This window comes from Pelobates fuscus, chromosome 6 (genome assembly GCF_036172605.1).
Source record: "Pelobates fuscus isolate aPelFus1 chromosome 6, aPelFus1.pri, whole genome shotgun sequence".
In the NCBI taxonomy this organism is placed as follows: Eukaryota; Metazoa; Chordata; class Amphibia; order Anura; family Pelobatidae; genus Pelobates; species Pelobates fuscus.
The window spans coordinates 27,323,296-27,340,078 of NC_086322.1; the positions used below are offsets into that span (position 1 = coordinate 27,323,296).

Sequence of the window (16,783 nt, forward strand, 5' to 3'; positions counted from 1 at the left end):
GTAACCACCTAATAGGGAGTTCTGATAAGGGGGTAACCCTTCAAAATATACAGGAAATAGGAGGACGGCGACATTCAGAAAGGTGACTTTAATTGTGTTCTCAACCTAAAATTAGATAAAAGTAACAACACGATGTATTTTCCTTGCATTCCCTTTAATGAAAAGGTAAAATACCAATTTCTGGTGTAGTATATTTATAAATATGTATTTCACCTTTTCATTAAAGGGAATGCAAGGGAAATACATCTTGAGGGGTTGTGACCCATAATACACGCCTGCTATAGTGATCTGAGCCTGTCTTAATGAGGCTCAGAACCATGCGAGTGAACCACATTTCTGTATCACTCAATTTTGAATATCTGATAAACGACACAATATTTGTTATTTCTCCCCTCCCCAATAAGCCTTATACCAGTCCTTGGGAGTGAGTACCTAATATTTCTAGCGCTCCACCGTTTTAACTGGGGTTGATCTTTATATATCACACTGTTAAATATACACTTTTTTTTCCAGAGGTATGAATCCAGCTGTGCAATAAAAATACCTATCTACTTGGTAGCTGGGCATTCATCAACATTCTAACCTAAGAACAATAATAAATATTAAGTTAGAAAGTTACTCACAGCAATTTCTATTATATTAATTCAGATAAAATGTAAAACTTAGATCAATTCTAATTAGAAGACCTTTATATTTCCATAGAGAGTGATCCTCAATTATTGTTAACATCTTTACTATTTAGCGGAAAAAAAAAAAGAACATAACCAGGATCTGAGTATTTCAGGTGTCCTGGAAAGTAATGGTTAAATGTAACTTTGTTACAGTATGTCTAATTAACACATTATTTATTAGTAGTACACATTTTATTTTTTCTTTGACAGGAACATTTTTTTAAAGTAATTTATGGCATCAAAGGAAAACTAGTCGAAAGGGGTGGTCAATTCCATTTGACAGCTAGCAGGTTGTGCAAAGGGCACCTCTTTCCCACCAGAGCATGCACCTGATGTAGGCAGTGCTGCAAGCTAGGTACCTGCTCTGCAGCTATCTGAAGTGGCCAATAAGCAGGCATTGAGGGGGCTCTCCACTGATTTCTGACCTCCCTTGTGTGCCGTGTAATGGAGCTGGGATGTGATGTCATCCTTGCCCCTGCATGAATAAAGAGCTGCTAGAAATGATGACAGCAGTCCCCTCTGCGTCACATATCTCCTTTCCCACATTATCCTTAATTTAGGGCATTTATATTTTGTATAAATAAAAGTGACTGTGAAATCGATCTGGAAATAAACACTTCTGGACAACATGAAACATCTTTGTCAACATAGATCACGGAAGTCAATTTGCATCTGGTGTATTTTACAGTCTACTCTGCACCCCATGTATTTAAAGTGTTTCAAAGAAGGTAAGAGGACACAATATTTACCTGGTGTCTATAGGTGTAATGTTTTTTAATTTTTCCTTCAAATTCATTTTTTTTCATTACAAGAAAGCTATCCAGGGCTTTTGCCATAGCAATCACTGCATAAAACACCCGAGGAGAAATTCCCGTTGCTAAATGATTCTTAGCATGAAACGTATTGTTTTGACCAGTACAGTTATAAAAAGGTATAAATGGATACATCTTTCTATATATATCATTCTTTTCTGCATTTGTGGTTAAGCAATTGAAATATGTCATCCATATATTTTCAAGAAGCTTATCTTCTGAACGTTTTGAAGGATGGATATTATCAAAGAAACTCCCAGTGTCTGGCATAAACATATGATGTGGTTCTACAGCTAAACTTCCACTCAATATTTCTAAGTTATATTGTATGAGCAGATAATTTGAAGCCCAGGATGGAGGAAAGATGAATGTGTAATCCTGGTGGAGCATGCTGTTCAGATACCGCATAAGAGAAACAACGTTAGCACTAAATGTGCCACAAAGTACAATGATTTGACTTTTTGAAGTTTTAATACTCTTATTTATCCTAGAAAACATTTCAGATAATGACTCTGTGGGATCAATATGATGCACAAAAGAAGCACAAATACCATAACTGGTCATGTATTTTCTTAAAATCTGACTCTCTGTCCCTACAGTCTCATCATACGAAGTCAGAATTCCCACCCATGTCCAGCCAAAATGTTTCAGAAGTTGGGTCACAATCTTAAAATAGGTGTAATCATTTTGAACCATTCGAAACAAATGTGGATACATAAGTCTGTCACTCAAAGAGAAATCTGTAGCTCCATAACTTATCTACAAAAAGAGAAAAGAGACCATGGGAAAATTTTCATTGCAAGAGAGGATAGTTACATTTCAAATAATCAGTTTCATAGCCGATAAACAGCATTTTAGAAGGGAATACAAAAGGGACTCAGTAAGAACCCAAATCATAATTTTTTAGTGTAGTAGTTTTGCTGTGTAGATGCTGTTAATTTTTTTGGCAATGTAAAACATTGTAGTTTCAAAGAAATGTCAATGTTTACATTTGTGAGAGAACATACATCTAAGTAATGTGTTGTTTTTTTTTCAAAGATATCAATAAAAAAAATTAAACAAATAAAACGTACTGTCAACCAGTGCCCAAGATTTAGGATGACAGCTTCTAAATTCCCTTTTCTTATTTTCAGATAATGTTCCCCAGTTTATGCAACGTACATCAGATCATCAGAGGACTCATATAATGCATAACCAAACGAGAAACAAAAATAAAGTAGTGCAATCAGATGACGCCAAGGAAAAATCACAAAAAGTGTTTCATGCTCCCATGGCACTTAGTCATAAGTCACAGTTATAAATCTTAAAGGGTTACTAGTAGTGGTCATGGTAGTAGGAATCTGCACATGCAGGGTTTCAGATATGTTCACTTTTGTGCCATTAGCTAGTAGCATACCTTGCACATATGCCTTAGGTATCCCGGAACTCTCTTCTAGGCTACCAAATATGAATTCTGTATAAAAATGTATGTGGCCATGCAGCAGACGGTCAAAAAATAAACCTTATTTAACAATGTATGCTGAATAAATATTAAGAATTGTATTCATTTACAACATAATGTATATCTCCATGATCTATCAAAAAATCCCCATGTGACATAAGCAGAACTCTCCCAGTATTATGTTTAGCTAAGCTAACTGGATTGATTTAAATGGCTACACATTATGCATTAGCATTAAAAATAATCCATTGATCTGTATGAAGGAGTAGTTTTACTCACCTGTGAATATCCATACACCCCTAATATCTCTGCTATGGGGATCGTTGTAAATGAATGGTGATCACCAATAAAACCTGCCAGCTTGTTGTGGTCCGTACAAGAATAATTAGGGATGGTTTTCTCTGCACTGCATAGAATCTGTAGAACACTTTTCACAGCTTTTTTTGCGTTAAAACAGGAGTCATAGAAATGATATCCCAGCGTGATATTTGGCAAAATGTTTAGATCCATATTTACATGCTCGATAGCAAAAAGAAACACAAATAAATTGATGTAATCACGAGGATCGGGTCTGTGGAATAATAGATAATAAGGCTATTGCAAAAAGTCTCAAATCTTATTTGTTAAATATCACACGTCACTTTTAGCCTCTAATAAAATATGAGAAGGGAAGACAAGCCTATAATTCATGCACAAAGGTCCATATCGATTAGATTTCAAGAGATCCCAAAGAGAGATCCCTAGATTGGTATTAATAAGGAGCACTTTACAATACTAAGAGTGAATGCAGCTGTGATAGAGTGAAGTGAAATAGATACAATTTGGTAACAGAGCTAGCTGCAGCTACCTGCCAAATGCTAAGCTAAATAGTAGAGTAAGCTTCTCCTAGTTCTCCCTGACTGCACCTTCGTGGGTGCTAATAATATCAGCTATCACAGCTGCAGCTACCTGCCAAATGCTAGGTTAAATGGTAGAGTGCACCTTCCTGGGTGCTAATAATAGTATGTAACTCCTATTCTAAGTAAGCAATACCTTCCGTGTCTATCATTGTGTCTATCCCCATAAAATTCCCTGCAATCCCACCAACACCCTAATAATCAAAATAGTGAGTACATGATAAATCAGTGCATAGTGCAAAAATACCTTGAGGTGAACCTTGATGAAGGTGCAGTTTGAGCACCGAAATAGAAACATAGAAACATAGAATGTGACAGCAGATAAGAACCATTCGGCCCATCTAGTCTGCCCAATTTTCTAAATACTTTCATTAGTCCCTGGCCTTATGTTATAGCTAGGAGAGCCTTATGCCTATCCCACGCATGCTTAAACTCCTTTACTGTGTTAACCTCTACTACTTCAGCTGGAAGGCTATTCCATGCATCCACTAACCTCTCAGTAAAGTAATACTTCCTGATATTATTTTTAAACCTTTGTCCCTCTAATTTAAGACTATGTCCTCTTGTTGTGGTAGTTTTTCTTCTTTTAAATATAGTCTCCTCCTTTACTGTGTTGATTCCCTTTATGTATTTAAATGTTTCTATCATATCCCCCCTGTCTCGTCTTTCCTCCAAGCTATACATGTTAAGATCCTTTAACCTTTCCTGGTAAGTTTTATCCTGCAATCCATGAACCAGTTTAGTAGCCCTTCTCTGAACTCTCTCTAAGGTATCAATATCCTTCTGAAGATACAGTCTCCAGTACTGCGTACAATACTCCAAGTGAGGTCTGCATGAGCACTTCCCTCTTTCTACTGCTAATACCTCTCTCTATACAACCAAGCATTCTGCTAGCATTTCCTGCTGCTCTATTACATTGTCTGCCTACCTTTAAGTCATCAGAAATAATCACCCCTAAATCTCTTTCCTCAGATGTTGAGGTTAGGACTCTATCAAATATTCTGTACTCTGCCCTTGGGTTTTTACGTCCAAGATGCATTATCTTGCACTTATCCACATTAACTGTCAGTTGCCACAACTCTGACCATTTTTCTAGCTTACCTAAATCATTTTGCCATTTGGCTTATCTCTCCTGGAACATCAACCCTGTTACATATCTTAGTATCATCAGCAAAAAGACATACCTTAACATCAAGACCTTCTGCAATATCACTAATAAAAATATTAAAGAGAATGGGTTCAAGTACAGATCCCTGAGGTACCCCACTGGTGACAAGCCCAAGCTTCGAATATACTACATTGACTACAACCCTCTGTTGCCTGTCACTCAGCCACTGCCTTACCCATTCAACAATATTGGAATCTAAACTTAAAGATTGCAGTTTATTGATAAGCCTTCTATGTGCAACAGTGTCAAAAGCCTTACTGAAATCTAGGTAAGCAATGTCTACTGCACCACCCTGATCTATAATTTTAGTTCCCCAATAAAAAAAATCAATAATATTAGTTTGGCATGATCTCCCTGAAGTAAATCCATGTTGTCTCTGATCTTGAAATCCATGTGTTTTTAGATGTTCAACAATCCTATCCTTTAACATGGTTTCCATCACTTTCCCCACTACTGAAGTAAGGCTTACCGGCCTATAGTTGCCTGACTCCTCCCTATTACCTTTCTTGTGAATGGGCACAACATTCACTAACTTCCAATCTTCTGGGACTACTCCTGTTAACAATGCTTGGTTAAATAAATATCTTAGTGGTTTTGCTAGTACACTGTCAGGATCGGGACAGGGATCCAACACGCAGCGTACAAACAGTAGCCAGATACGTATACCGGACCTTAGAATAGCCGGACTAACGTAAGTAGTACTGTAGAGAATAGTCAAAGACAAGCCGAGGTCGAGGGTAACAGAAGACAGGTGAGCGAGAGACAAGCCGAATCAAGGGTACAGAGGTAAGCAGAGTAGGATAAACGAGTCGGGTCAAAACCAAAAAGAATAAGCAGAATACAAGCACTGAGTGACTAGAACAAGCTAGAACCACGACAGGGCAATGAGCTAAAGAAAGATGCTCCATTAAATACCCTGTACAGGAAAGTAACCACGCCTCCGAGGCGTCCTGATTGGTCCTGCAGCAATTGACTGACAGGTCGTTCCGGGTAGCGTCCTGCCGTCGACTTCCGGTCGTGATGCTGTAAAAGGCAGTCACTCCCTTGCGGCCGGCTTAACATGACCGGATAGACCGCGAGGAAGGAAGCCATCAGACCGTCTGGATGGAGGAACGGCTAAGTCTCTACCTCTTTCGGAGGTAGAGACCACAGGTACCCTGACATACACCACTAAGCTCTTTTAATAGCTTTGGGTTTATTCCATCAGGTCCCATTGATTATTTGTCTTTACTTTTGACAGTTGAAATAGAACCTCTGCCTCTGTAAACTCACATGTAATAAATGACTAATGTATCCTTTTTATTAACTGAGGTCCCTTTCCTTCATTTTCAACTGTAAATACCGAACAAAAATATTCATTGAGGCAGTCATCTAGACCTTTATCCTCTGCTACATACTTTCCTTCTTTTGTTTTTAATCTAACTAATCCTTGTTTTACCTTTCTTTTCTTATTTATGTATCTAAAAAATGTTTTGTCCCCATTTTTTACTGACTGTGCTATTTTCTCTTCTGTGTGTGATTTGGAAGCTCTTATAACTTGCTTAGCCTCTTTCTGCCTAATCTTATAAATCATTCTGTCTTCCTCACTCTGGTTTTTTTTATATAATAACTAAATGCTAACTTTTAGTTTTTTTACTATTTTGGCCACATCTGCGGAGAACCACATTGGTTTCTTGAATCTTTTGCTTTTACTGACAAGCCTAATACAATTTTCTGTTGCCTTCAGTAGTGCAACTTTTAAATGATCCCATTTCTCTTGGACTCCATTTAAATTGCTCCAATCTGATAATGACTTCTTTACAGATATTCTAATTTTAGAAAAGTCTGTTTTTCTAAAGTCTAAAACTTTTGTTTTTGTGTGGTGTGACTCAGTCACTGTTCTTAAATTAAACCACACTGACTGATGATCACTGGATCCTAAACTTTCACCTACAGTAATATCTGATACCAAATCTCCATTTGTTAACACTAAATCTAGTATGGCCTCTTTACGAGTTGGCTCCACAATGACTTGTTTTAGAGACAATCCCAGTAGGGAGTTAAGAATATGTGTGCTCCTGGCACAAGCAGCTATTTTTGTTTTCCAATTCACATTAGGAAGATTAATGTCACCCATGATGATAACTTCCCCCTTCATTGTCATTTTAGCTATTTCCTCAATTAGTGGATTATCCAACTCTTCAATTTGTCCTGGGGGCCTATAAATCACAACTACATGAGTTACTGTGTGATTACCAAATTCTAACGTAACCCAAACTGACTCTATGTTCGCCTCACTAACTTTTAGTAGGATAGATTTTATGCTATCCTTCACATACAGGGTCACCCCTCCCCCTTTCTTGCCTTCCCTGTCTTTTCTATATAAAGATACCCTGGTATTGCTATGTCCCAGTCATTTTTCTCATTATACCATGTCTCAGTAACAGCGACTAAATCTACACTATCAGTTGCCATTATTGCCACAAGTTCATGGATCTTTTTCCCTAAACTGTGAGCATTTGTAGACATGACTCTAAGCTTATAATTTTTTAACACACTTGCTACAGGCACCTTCTGTCCTTGTTTTGGGGGACAATTGCATTGATGTTTTATCACCCTTTTGCCCTCCCACCCCCATAGTTTAAATACATCCTAGCAAAATCTCTGAACTGCTCACTGAGAACATTTGTTCCCTTTTGAGAAAGATGCAATCCATCTTTTTTGTACAGTTTATTTCCATTCCAAACAGAGCTACCATGAGAAATAAAGCCAAATCCTTGCTCCCGACACCATTCACCAAGCTACAAGTTAAAGTCCCTAATACGCATCTGCCTGTCGTTCTGAGTGTTATGCACAGGCAGAACTTCAGAGAATGACAGTGTGGAAGCAACCTGCTGTATATCATTGGCAAAAACACTTAAAACTTCCTTAACCTCTGAAACCTCATTGCAAGCCAAGTCATTTGTCCCTAGATGGACAAGTACATCCAATTCCCCTTCCTGCTTTGCTCGCTTAACAATATAACAGATACGTCTCCTGTCTCTGTGAGCAGTAGCTCTGGGAAGACACCTCACAAGACCACCATTGTCCATCTCCACACCTCTTATGATGGAATCCCCCAACAACAACTGCTTTCTATTAGTCCTCAGCACAGTCTCCAAGCCTGTCTCCACAACACCACTACCCTCAGTGCCTGAGCCTGTCTCCACAACACCACTACCCTCAATGCCTGAGCCTGTCTCCATAACACCACTAGCCTCAGTACCTGAGCCTGTCTCCACAACACCACTAGCCTCAGTGTCTCTCTCCACAACACCACTACCCTCAGTGCCTGTCTCTATAACACCATTACACTCTGAAAGTGCAGAGAATGAATTATGTAGAGCAACAGACTGTGCAAAATGCCTTTTATCCACAACTTTCAGGCAGATCCTACAGTAATCCATCTGCCATTCCTAGTACATCTCTGCGGCAGTGGCTTTGCAGCAGTTGCAGCCTGAGTTTGTTTACCAGATAATTTACAAATCTTAGATTTCAAAAATAAAATCTCCTGCCTCAATATAAAGAACTGTCTACAGAGTAGACAGCATCCAAATCTCCAAAAAGTGGAACGTGAAACAAATGCATAGCAACTATTACACTGAACTAAGTCTGCCATTCCAATGAGGTGAATAATTTAAATCAAACAAATCTTAACTTTTTATTTATCCTCCTGAATACCTCAGATTACTTTCAGGTTATCTCCAGAATATCTCCAACCACACACTTAGAAGCAGCACTCTCCAGAACAGGGGAGGACTGACCACTCGGGCACATCGGTCATGGACCGAGGGCCCGAGACAGTCAGGGGCCCGGCCGCACAGCCATGCTCCAGCTGGAGCGATCAGAGATCTCTCCAACTGGAACGGCAAAAAATAAAACAATATGTTGTGGGGCCCCTGATGGAGTGCAGGGCCCCACAACCAACCGCTCTGCATGTCACCCCCCTGATCCTCAAAGGAGACCTGGCAACTTCACCTCCTCTCTGCCAGGTCTCCTTCTCCTGTCCCTCGCGGCTCTGTGTGATGGGAGAGGCGGGACAGGCAGTGACATCACTTCCTCACTTCCTGTTTACTCCTCTCACACAGAGCCCGATCAACAGGGGAAGGAGCAGCAGCCTGGGAGAGACCAGAGGGAGCAGAAAGAAAGGTAGGCACTAATCACCCTTCCCCCCTCCCACTGTGTCCCTAATAACCCCCCCTGTCACTACTCCCCCCTGTCACTACTCACCCCCCCTGTGTCACTACTCACCCCCCTGTGTCACTACTCACCCCCCTGTGTCACTACTCACCCCCCGTGTCACTAGTCACCCCCCGTGTCACTAGTCACCCCCGTGTCACTAGTCCCCCCCGTGTCACTAGCCCCCCCGTGTCACTAGCCCCCCCGTGTCACTAGTCACCCCCCGTGTCACCCCCCGTGTCACTAGTCCCCCGTGTCACTAGTCACCCCCGTGTCACTAGCCCCCCCTGTGTCACTAGCCCCCCCTGTGTCACTAGCCCCCCCCGTGTCACTAGTCACCCCCCGTGTCACTAGTCACCCCCCGTGTCACTAGTCACCCCCCGTGTCACTAGTCCCCCGTGTCACTAGTCCCCCGTGTCACTAGTCACCCACTGTGTCACTAGTCAACCGTGTCACTACTCACCCCCCCGTGTCAGTACTCACCCCCCCGTGTCACTACTCAGCCCCTGTGTCACTAGTCACCCCCTGTGTCACTAGTCACCCCCCTCTGTCACTAGTCACCCCCCTCTGTCACTAGTCACCCCCCCTCTGTCACTAGTCACCCCCCCGTCACTAGTCGCCCCCCCTGTCACTAGTCGCCCCCCCTGTCACTAGTCACCCCCCGTGTCACTAGTCACCCCCCCGTGTCACTAGTCAACCCCCCCGTGTCACTAGTCAACCCCCCCGTGTCACTAGTCAACCCCCCCGTGTCACTACTCACCCCCCGTGTCACTACTCACCCCCCGTGTCACTACTCACCCCCCGTGTCACTACTCACCCCCCCGTGTCACTACTCACCCCCCCGTGTCACTACTCACCCCCCGTGTCACTAATCACCCCCTCTGTCACTACTCACCCCCCTCTGTCACTACTCACCCCCCTCTGTCACTACTCACCCCCCTCTGTCACTACTCACCCCCCCCTGTCACTAGTCACCCCCCCCTGTCACTAGTCACCCCCCTGTCACTAGTCACCCTCCTGTCACTAGTCACCCCCCGTGTCACTAGTTCCCCCGTGTAACTAGTCAACCCCCGTGTCACTACTCACCCCCCGTGTCACTACTCACCCCCCGTGTCACTAATCACCCCCTCTGTCACTACTCACCCCCCGTGTCACTACTCACCCCCCGTGTCACTAATCACCCCCTCTGTCACTACTCACCCCCCCTCTGTCACTACTCACCCCCCTCTGTCACTACTCACCCCCCTCTGTCACTACTCACCCCCCTCTGTCACTAGTCACCCCCCCTCTGTCACTAGTCACCCCCCCTGTCACTAGTCACCCCCCCTGTCACTAGTCACCCCCCTGTCACTAGTCACCCCCCCTGTGTCACTAGTCACCCCCCTGTCACTAGTCACCCCCCTGTCACTAGTCACCCCCCCCTGTCACTAGTCAACCCCCTCGTCACTAGTCAACCCCCCGTGTCACTAGTCACCCCTCCCTGTCACTAGTCACCCCTCCCTGTCACTAGTCACCCCTCCCTGTCACTAGTCACCCCCCTCACTGTGTCACTAGTCACCCCCTTCACTGTGTCACTAGTCACCCTCCCTCACTGTGTCACTAGTCACCCCCTCACTGTGTCACTAGTCACCTCAGTCACTAGTCACCCTCCCTCTGTCACTAGTCACTCCCTCCCTAACTGTCACCCCCACCCGCCCTCTGTCACTAGTCACCCCTTCCTCCCTCTGTCACTGTGTCACCCCCACCCTCTGTCACTAGTCACCCCTCCCTCCCTCTGTCACTAGTCTCCCTCTGTCACTAGTCAAGTCCTCCCTCTGTCACCATGTCACCCCCTCCCTCACTCTGTCACTGTGTCACCCCCTCCCTCACTCTGTCACTAGTCACCCCCTCCCTCACTCTGTCACTAGTCACCCACTCACTCTAGTGCCAGAGTGAGGGAGGGGATGACTAGTGACAGAGATAAGGAGGGAGTGACTAGTGACAGAGGGAGGGAGGGGGTGACTAGTGACAGAGTAAGGGAGGGAAGGTGTGACTAGCGTGAGGGAATGGGTGACACAGTGACAGAGGGAGTGGGTGACTAGTGACAGAGGGAGGGATGGGGTGACTAGTGACAGTCACCCCTCTCTCACCCTGTCACTACCTCACTCTGTCACTAGTCACTACCTCACTTTGTCACCAGTCATCCCCTCACTCTGTCACCAGTCTAGTGACTAGTGAGAGTGACGGAGGAGGTGACTAGTGACAGAGCGCGTGACACAGTGACAGAGTTAGGGAGGGAGTGACTAGTGACAGAGAGAGGGATGGGGTGACTAGTGACAGTGACCCCTCTCTCACTCTGTCACTACCTCAATCTGTCACCAGTCATCCCCTCACTCTGTCACCAGTCACCCCTTCCTTCCCTCACAGTGACAGAGTAAGGGAGGGAGTGACTAGTGATGGAGGGAGGGGGTGACACAGTGACAGAGTGAGGGGGTGACTAGTGACAGAGTGAGGGGGTGACTAGTGAGAGTGACGGAGGAGGTGACTAGTGACAGAGCGCGTGACACAGTGACAGAGTTAGGGAGGGATTGACTAGTGACAGAGAGAGGGATGGGGTGACTAGTGACTGTCACCCCCTCTCTCACTCTGTCACTAGTCACTACCTCACTGTCACCAGTCATCCCCTCACTCTGTCACCAGTCATCCCCTCACTCTGTCACCAGTCATCCCCTCACTCCCTCACTTTGCCACTAGTCATCTCTTCCCTCCCTCACTCTGCCACTAGTCACCCCCTCTCCCTCCCTCTGTCACTAGTCACCCCCCTCACTGTGTCTCCCACTCACTCTGCCACCACTCAACCCCTCCCTCACTCTGCCACCAGGTACGCCCTCAATCTGCCACCTGTCACAACCTCCCACACTCTTCCACCTGTCACCTTCTCCCTCACACACTCTGTCACCTGTCACATATGCATTCACACTGACACTATATACAAAAAAAGCACATGTAGTCATCCAGACATGCACAAGTGTATTCACACAGACTCAAATACAAACATGCATTAATACACAGGTCTTCACAATATACACATCCAAAGGAATGCCGTATTATGAGTTATATTTAACATTTATTTAATGCACATATATTTGGCCTTCAAAGGGCCTGGGATCTAATTTTGCCCGGGGGCCCCAAAGGCTCTCAGTCCGCCCCTGCTCCAGAATATCTCCAACCACACACTTAGAAGCAGCACTCTCCAGAATATCTCAAACAACACACTTAGAATCAGCACTTAGATGAAGCAACCAAGCTATATTAGCCAAGCTAATGACAACAACCCTTATATAACTCCTAAAATCACCACCTACTAGGAATGTTTAACACCTGGGTAGGCCTCTGATTATTTGCAAACAATAGCTAATTAAACAGCAATCAATAGCAAGTAGCTAACTAATCAAACCAAATGCCTTATAATTACCAACAGGAAATCAAACCTTGTGCAATCAGTAACCTTTTCATACAGATGAATCTTACCTGTAACAGTAAAAAAGAAAACTCTTAGCACAACTCTTAGACAGTTGAAGCTTCTGTAAAACTCTCCAGAATATCTCCAACCACACACTTAGAAGCAGCACTTAGATAAAGCAACCAAGTTATATTGGGTTTATCTTGGGTTTATTTAATTTTATTATTTTACCTATGTTGTGAGGTCTTTTTCCAGGGAGTGAGGGATAAAAACCCCATAAAGCGTTTTGTGTTTGTTGGTCCATGTTTAATGGTAGTATTTTGCTTGTTGTGTCGTTAACACGAAAATTTGATAATTTGTTACATAAGATGAGATTTCTTCTATAATATGTGACATTAAGATTATGGGGTCTGCAATAATAAATAGCAAATCATCTGCAAATGTGGAGACCATATATTCATGTTTGTTGGCTTGTATCCTTGTATGTTCAGGTTGTATCCAATATCTTGAAGAAAAGGCACCATAGTCAACATAAATAGGAGCTTCATGTCATTCGTGATGTCAACCTGGTCGGACAACTGGATGTAATTCTAATTCTAGCTTTGGGGCAAGAGTAGATTGCTGACATCCAATTTAGCCAGTTTGGGCTGAAGCCCATTAACCATAGCATCTCAAATAGCAGTGACAAGTCCACCCTGTCGAAACGCCTTTTCGACAACTATCGAAAGTAGGAGGCTCTGCGAATGCTTCTCCTTAGAGAAGTGAATGAAATTAATTATTTTAGTGGTGTTGTATTTGGCCTCTCATTCGGGTACAAAACCCACCTGATTACGGTGGACTAGCCCCTGCAGGAGAGGTCTAAGGCGGGCCGCCAAACTTTTGGTGAATATTTTCAAGTCAATGTTTAGCAGCAAAATCGGTAACTTCCTCAGCTGGTCAGGTCCTTCCCTGGTTTGGGTATTAGTGTGATATTGGCCTCTAATGCTGAAATGAGGAGTGTTTTGGATTGAGTGAGGGAGTTAAAGGATGTCGCGAAGGGTTTGAGAGGACTTGGAGACTATATTTGACTATATTTGGATTGTTGAGTAGGTGATCATTGAGTTTCCATTGGAATGTTTGTCACACAGGAAAAGTAGGAGTACTCTTTGGAGTGAGGGTGTGTAATACGCCAGGTGTAATAAAGTTGTGTGTTGTCTAGGAGGTGGTCCTATTTCTTCTAGTGAAAGATTGGTAGGTGGTGGAGGGTGAGATTGTGTCTAAGACTGAGTCAAAAGAGGTGTTGAAATCTCTTCATAGAATGAGATTGCACTCTGTAAATCGTTTGAGGATTTGGAGATATTTTCTGAGACAAATTCATTGCTTCTTGTTAGGGAGATATAGGTAATCATATTGGTACCAATTTGACCTTTAACGATAATAAGCTTACTGTGTCCGTCAGTTTGGTATTCTTTGTGTGTAAAGGGGACGTGAGCGAAGAATAGGATGGCCACTCCTCGTGCTTTAGCATCTTTAAAATTGCTATTATACCCCATATGGAATCTGTTGTTGCTGAGGAAATATGTGGTGTCTTCCTTCAAATATGTTTCTTGGATAAAAGCCATGTCTTCCTTTAGTTTGTGTAGTCTATGGAGCACTGTAGATCATTCGATGGGGGATTTGAGACCTCTTAGGTTTACAGGTATAACTCTAAGGGAAGCCATGGTGCTAGATATTGAGCAAGTAGGGAGTCTTGTCTGGACTCGTGGACAGTGAACATGATAACAACTATGTACAGTATAACATAAAAACGTAGGCAAGAAAGTGAGATATTTGTAGGTGGCAGGTTTGGTCTGCCAAATATGTCGGTGGCTATCCCCATGAGGAGGAAATATTCCTATGTGGAACTGTATAGGCACCGCTAGTGAGGCCATGTTAGTTTGGTTGTGTCTCGGGGGTAACAGTAAATAGGAATTGAATCTGGTTGGACCAGCAAGCAGCAATCCTTCAACGGTATTGAAATGGATTATAGGGAAATATCTAAAGTATGCCGCGTACTCATGGTGAGTGGAAAGATATCTACATTGGGCTTATTTGGGCTCATTTTTTTCACTGTGTGCTTTCTTCACTAGGTTATCTATCACTATGTGCAGGCAACCAACATTCTAAGTATGGTTCTGCACATAGAGGCACCCTAATCTTTATCTTTCACCTCTATCTCTCCCCTGATGGTCACAACGTGTATGCCGATTTTGAATAACTATGCATGTCTATTAGCTGTCAATTTGCGGTTTTAATCTCTACATATTAGAGTTACAACTATCTGGCTTTAGCTTTGAGAGGTATCTAACAGCCCTCCACAGCGGTCAAGATAGTTTCACTACGGATACTATTCATATGCTGTCCCCCACTTATTAGTCAGGGGGAATCCAGTATAATACAGTCTGTATGCATATCTATTAACTTTTGATTGGCGTTTGTAACCTCTACATATTAGAGTTACAACTATCTGGCCTTAGCTTTGAGAGGTATATAACAGTCCTCCACAGCGGTTAAGATAGTTTCACTTCAGCTATTATTCATATGCTGTCCCCCACTTAGTTGTCAGGGGGAATCCAGTATGATACAGTCTGCATATCTACAAGTTACTTAACACGCAAAGACTAGCATTAGCCACAGGTTATTCCCCAAGGGACCGACTGTGACCACGTCTTGGACACCCACGTCAGTTGCATGACGATTGACCTACAGAACAGATTCATAAGCCACTGGTCTTGACCCTGCACATAGCCCTAATAAAGTCACTAGACAGTTGCCTGTGTTGTATATAGTAGGATAGGGGTATCCTTTAGGGAGACATATATAGAGGTGAGCCATTAAGGCAAGATTGCACTTAGAATTAGATGTGATTCTATTTATTCTATCTATCTACTACTACTACTACTATTTCTCCAGTTTGCACAGCTATTATAGTATATGTATAATGATTTCCAGCAATATATTCAACTTGTCTGGTTCCTTCCAGCTCTTTGAATATTTAATTGGAAAGATATCTACATTGCTTCCATGGATTGTGGGGTACGGTTGGTGTTACAAATCGCTATTTGTAACTGGCCGTTTAAATGAGAAATTGCCCTGCTTCCCTGGATTGTGGAGAAGCATGTTTGCCAGCCTCCTGCCTCATGACTATGGCCCCTGGAAGATTGTGCCCCTGAAAACTTATTAACATGTATTGGGTGTGTATGGCCCTTTAAGAACCGTCTGGGGACATATTGTGACTTTGCTGAACAATACCCCTTTAAGACTATGTCCCCAGACCTGTAAAATAACTTGCCCCTGGCTTTCTCCCACTTGGTTCAGTAAATAGGGCTTACTGAACCAAGTACCACACAGGCGGACCACCCAGAAGTTAAAGTGTGCAGGCAATTTACCTCCCAGGCTGTGAGGTTACTGTAACGGATCCACTGGCACCCCGACTGGGTACTTCCGTTGAAAGATGCTCCTAGCGCTTCCAGAGGACTCCAAGCACTCCACCAGACACCATAAGCACCGCAGGCTGCAGCTATCTCCCTTCAGAACGAAGCAGGAACAAGCTCTTACAAGAGCTCAGTGATTATAGCAAGGGAATATGCCTAGCATAGCAATCCCTTGTAGCAGATTCCCCCAGTAAGAGACAGGACTCAAGTTGAGGGTAAAAATAGAACTCTCTGGCTGCTAGCTTGCAGCCCTTTTTATTAGGTGCTCCCATGAAGGGGAGGGACACACAGTAACGTACATTAACCAATCACACAATAGTTACATCCCACACATAGCCCTCCCCTCTACCTGTAAACTAATTATCTGTACACACAGGAAATACAATTATCCTAGGTAGGGAAAATACAGTTTTTACACAACATTCATAACTCCCAAAATATACATCACATTCGCATAATACATATACACAATCAATCCATTCGGGGGAACAACATACTCAAAAATCATACGAATTGGACCAGGGGTTCAAAAGTTAGTACAAATGTGCATTTGACCTTCTGGAAGCATGGTTTTTAGAAGCTCAAACTAGTTCCCCAGAATCCTCTATCCTGGAGACAATGGAGAAGCTGATTTAATTATATCCAGGGACAAACACAGCCTCCATTAAGCACATGTTACCAGCAACCACCAAAAGACATAAAAA

At 43.2% G+C, this 16,783-nt stretch overlaps 1 protein-coding gene across 1 annotated transcript in view; it reads right to left on the reverse strand.

Moving 5' to 3' along the window:
• The window catches only part of LOC134566025 (uncharacterized), a 110,169-nt gene that overhangs the window by 74,061 nt on the left and 19,325 nt on the right, over positions 1 to 16,783 (reverse strand). Inside the window, exons 2-3 of the mRNA XM_063425738.1 lie at positions 3,204 to 3,495; positions 2,035 to 2,242 (exon numbers count right to left, since the gene is read on the reverse strand). Coding sequence (XP_063281808.1) covers positions 2,035 to 2,242; positions 3,204 to 3,495 — 500 coding nt within the window. The remainder of the gene's footprint in view (positions 1 to 2,034; positions 2,243 to 3,203; positions 3,496 to 16,783) is intronic.